Here is a 3,316-nt window from a genome sequence, read left to right on the forward strand (position 1 = left end):
GTTCCGCATCGAAAGTTGAGGGTTCAATTGAACCCATACCTAAAGTGGTGCATCGCCCCTGCGGGCACTACCTGCACAGTTAACATGGGCCTTTACATGAGTCCTATGCTAGATTAATACCTAGTTCTATATATAATCCGATATATAACTTTCAGAACCATATATTATGCGTTCACATGAGACATGATGGAGTACCATATTTGGAAGATCTCATTTCTTATTCTTTTTGGTGGCTGGGTCATAATAAAATAGATATGCATGAGATGTATTTTTGTTAAACTAAGAACACTGATCGCTAAAAAAAGTCTTACACGTACTGTTCAATGATCAACTTAATTAGAATGCGCGTTTCCTAAGAAATTTTTGACCAGGCCCTTCGAAAGTTCAGAGAAAGCTAAACCAAGCAAAAATAATTAACACAGAAAAAAACTTTCTGGAAGCTCTCGTTTCTTTTTTTTTTTTTTTTTTTTGTTTGTGTGGCTAATGACTATAAAATATATATGCATGGGATGTGTTTTTATAGTTTGAAAAAGAATGTTACTTTTTTATTATATTTTAGAAATGGTTTAGATTTTTTATTTTATCTTTCATGAGATAATTTATTACCATAAGATTATTCATGACTTAGTTTGCTTAAATTTAAGATGATTCCTCAACTTTTATTTTATTGCACCGTAGTCATTGAATTATTTTTTAGCATAAAAATCACTTAACTTTGCTCAAGTATCACAGAAAGTTATTAAACTATTTTTTGTAACAAAAAAATAATTCAACTTTGCCTAAGAATATCACGCAAGTCAATAAGCAGTACAATATTTTTGTAACCAAAAAAATCATTCAATTTTGCATACATATGTGAACTAACAAACGTGACACTAAGCTATTGGACGTATTACACAAAGTGTGTGAAAATATTTCATCTAATGATGCACTTACAAATGATATACTGTGTCTTGCTACGTTCAAAATCACAAGATTGAACTTGTAAAGAACTTGTATACATAATTATTAATTAGATTTCTCAACATAAAATCATAGTATCCTCAATTTCGCCAGGAATCTCGACAGTGATCATGAGGCGACCACTGAAACCTCGATGTTTCATTCGAAGTGGAGCTCATAAACCTCTTCCAATCATGAATTACTGCGATCAGATCAGCCATTTTGGCACTAATTCTCCGGCAACAATTGGAATGAACAGTTACTACGGCCCTAACATCCTTACTATTTTGACAGAATCCGCTAAAATAAACAGTGTCCAAGAATCTCACTTTAAGGCCTAACTTTCGAAATTCTCCTTCACGCATTAGGTTTTGCAACACGTCTTGTTCTTTAAATCCGATGGAATCCTCTTTCTTCTCGTACCACTTATCAAACAGTGCGATGGTTTTATTGTCGGATTTGATCATGTAGAAGCCTGTGTTGATGGGATTTGCCTCGGACCATTGGTCGCCATTAAAATTATCTGCACTGATTTGCAAGTCTATTTGTTTGTTTTGGCTCAACTTTGGGAATGGATTTCTTAGCCATAATACATCAGTGTCCTGTTCAGCACGAAAGAAGCAATAGTGATCAGCTAGTTGAGCTTGACAAATTGGTTTTGTTTAACAGTAAATTTTGGCGAGTGCATTTTTATATATATTACGGTCTAAAGTAGGAAAATTGTCTTGGACATGCATATGGTATGATCAATCTACTTAATCAATGGTTTGCACCCGTCTCCCCGCTCGGCCCCAGGATGAACATCCATAATACTACATAATTACTAATTGAGAATATCGTGAGAATAGATATCATTTGAACATTCTTCTGAAAATATCTAGATAATCGAGGCAATTTAGAATTGAAGTATTACTTAATTAAGTTAGACTTTAAGTTGAGATAAAGAGTAATTTAGAAACATAATTTTTCAATAAAGGCGTTTTGTTATCATTCCCAAAGAACTATGATAAAGGCGATTATTAAATAGTTCATATGTCTCATATGATGAACTTTCTATTTTAGTTGTATAAAAAGAATGATACATTTATTTAATTTTAAATTTCTCATTTCACTTTTAAAAAAGTAATTTGTTAATCACACAAATATCTATGGTTTATTTTAAACCATGAGTTTTCAACCATGCTGTTGGTGTAGTTTTCTACCTAAAAACCTTAGTATATTGTCGATGTAAGATGTACGTACCGTGAAAATGAAGTTATAACCACGCTTAAGAACATCACCTAAGAACTGAGTTCTTCGCCACATCATCTTTATAAAGTCTTCCGACATGTACACTTTCTCTCCGGCAAAATCCACAAAGTCCGTTTCGAGCTGGTAACAATGAAGATGGAGGAACTTGCACCGTTCATAAGAGGTTTGATCAATGGCAACAATCAACAAGTGATTCATCAATTCCCTAGTGCCTTCTCCATGCCAAAAACCATCCAAGAAGAGATCTAGCATTGGCTTATCTCCCTCTACGTATGATTTATTAACAACAGTTATTATTACTGTTTTGTCCTTAGTCGCTGCTCCAGCCAAAGCTTCTTCAAGCTTATCTTCATAGGTTTTTATGTAAAACTGGTGCATGTATACAAACCAAATAGTTAACCATGACAAAAAAAAAAAAAAAAAAAAAAAAGAAGCTAATCAAGAAACGTTGCTTACTGCATTTGAAGGTTGGCATATGGAGTATTCTTGTAAAGAAAAGAGAGTTAAATTACCGCTTTTACTACATGAAGAGCTTAAGAGGAGAATACACAACAATCCAAAGGTTAGAAGTATATACAAAACATAGTAAGTGCAGTCTTTGATGGGATTCCTAAAATGCATCGTCGGAATAGGATATATCACTGCTGTATTAGTTAGGTGATTTTTAGTTAATATTGGTTTTTTTTTTTTCCTTAGTCAGTTTAGTTAGTTGAACTGCATAAATAGTGCCGAATCCGAATGGCCAACTAATTTAGTCATTCACAAATTTTATACAGTATTCTGTTCAAATTGGCAAAGGAAGAAGGTTCTGTTCAAATTGTGTGTCTTACTTTTTCTATAGAAAATAATTTACTTGTTGTTTTTTTATTTAACCGGTTACTAATATCTAAAACCATGTGAATAATACCGCGTGATAAAACTTCTTTTACATTTTATACTAATATCCAAAAGATCATGTGAATGTACCACGTGGAATTCTTTACATTTTTTGAACTATTAATTATTAAAAACATATAGAAAGTTCTGTCAAATAAACTTGACTTTTGTCTAATGGGAAGACATCGAGACAAGATATTCTATGTGGGGGAGTAAAAGCTTTTTCTCATTATTTAAATTTATAGTG

The 3,316-nt window shown here is 32.7% G+C and overlaps 1 protein-coding gene across 1 annotated transcript; it reads right to left on the reverse strand.

The window, feature by feature from the left end:
* Positions 1 to 837: 837 nt before the first annotated feature.
* LOC132029606 (uncharacterized protein At1g28695-like) lies at positions 838 to 3,049 on the reverse strand. The gene is made up of 3 exons (XM_059418886.1): positions 2,650 to 3,049; positions 2,185 to 2,562; positions 838 to 1,544 (listed from the first exon to the last, which is right to left on the reverse strand). The coding sequence occupies exons 1-3, from the start codon at positions 2,812 to 2,814 to the stop codon at positions 1,044 to 1,046; spliced, it is 1,044 nt and encodes a 347-aa protein (XP_059274869.1). The 5' UTR covers positions 2,815 to 3,049; the 3' UTR covers positions 838 to 1,043.
* Between the last annotated feature and the right edge of the window lie 267 nt (positions 3,050 to 3,316).

The sequence above is a fragment of the Lycium ferocissimum genome, chromosome 1 (assembly GCF_029784015.1).
Source record: "Lycium ferocissimum isolate CSIRO_LF1 chromosome 1, AGI_CSIRO_Lferr_CH_V1, whole genome shotgun sequence".
In the NCBI taxonomy this organism is placed as follows: Eukaryota; Viridiplantae; Streptophyta; class Magnoliopsida; order Solanales; family Solanaceae; genus Lycium; species Lycium ferocissimum.

Coding starts and splice junctions, on each gene's coding strand:
- LOC132029606 (XM_059418886.1), bottom strand. CDS start 2,814: ATGCATTTTAGGAATCCCATCAAAGACTGCACTTACTATGTTTTGTAT. Junction 2,563..2,649: donor TATGCCAACCTTCAAATGCA/GTAAGCAACGTT, acceptor TACATGCACCAG/TTTTACATAAAAACCTATGA. Junction 1,545..2,184: donor GTTATAACTTCATTTTCACG/GTACGTACATCT, acceptor CGTGCTGAACAG/GACACTGATGTATTATGGCT.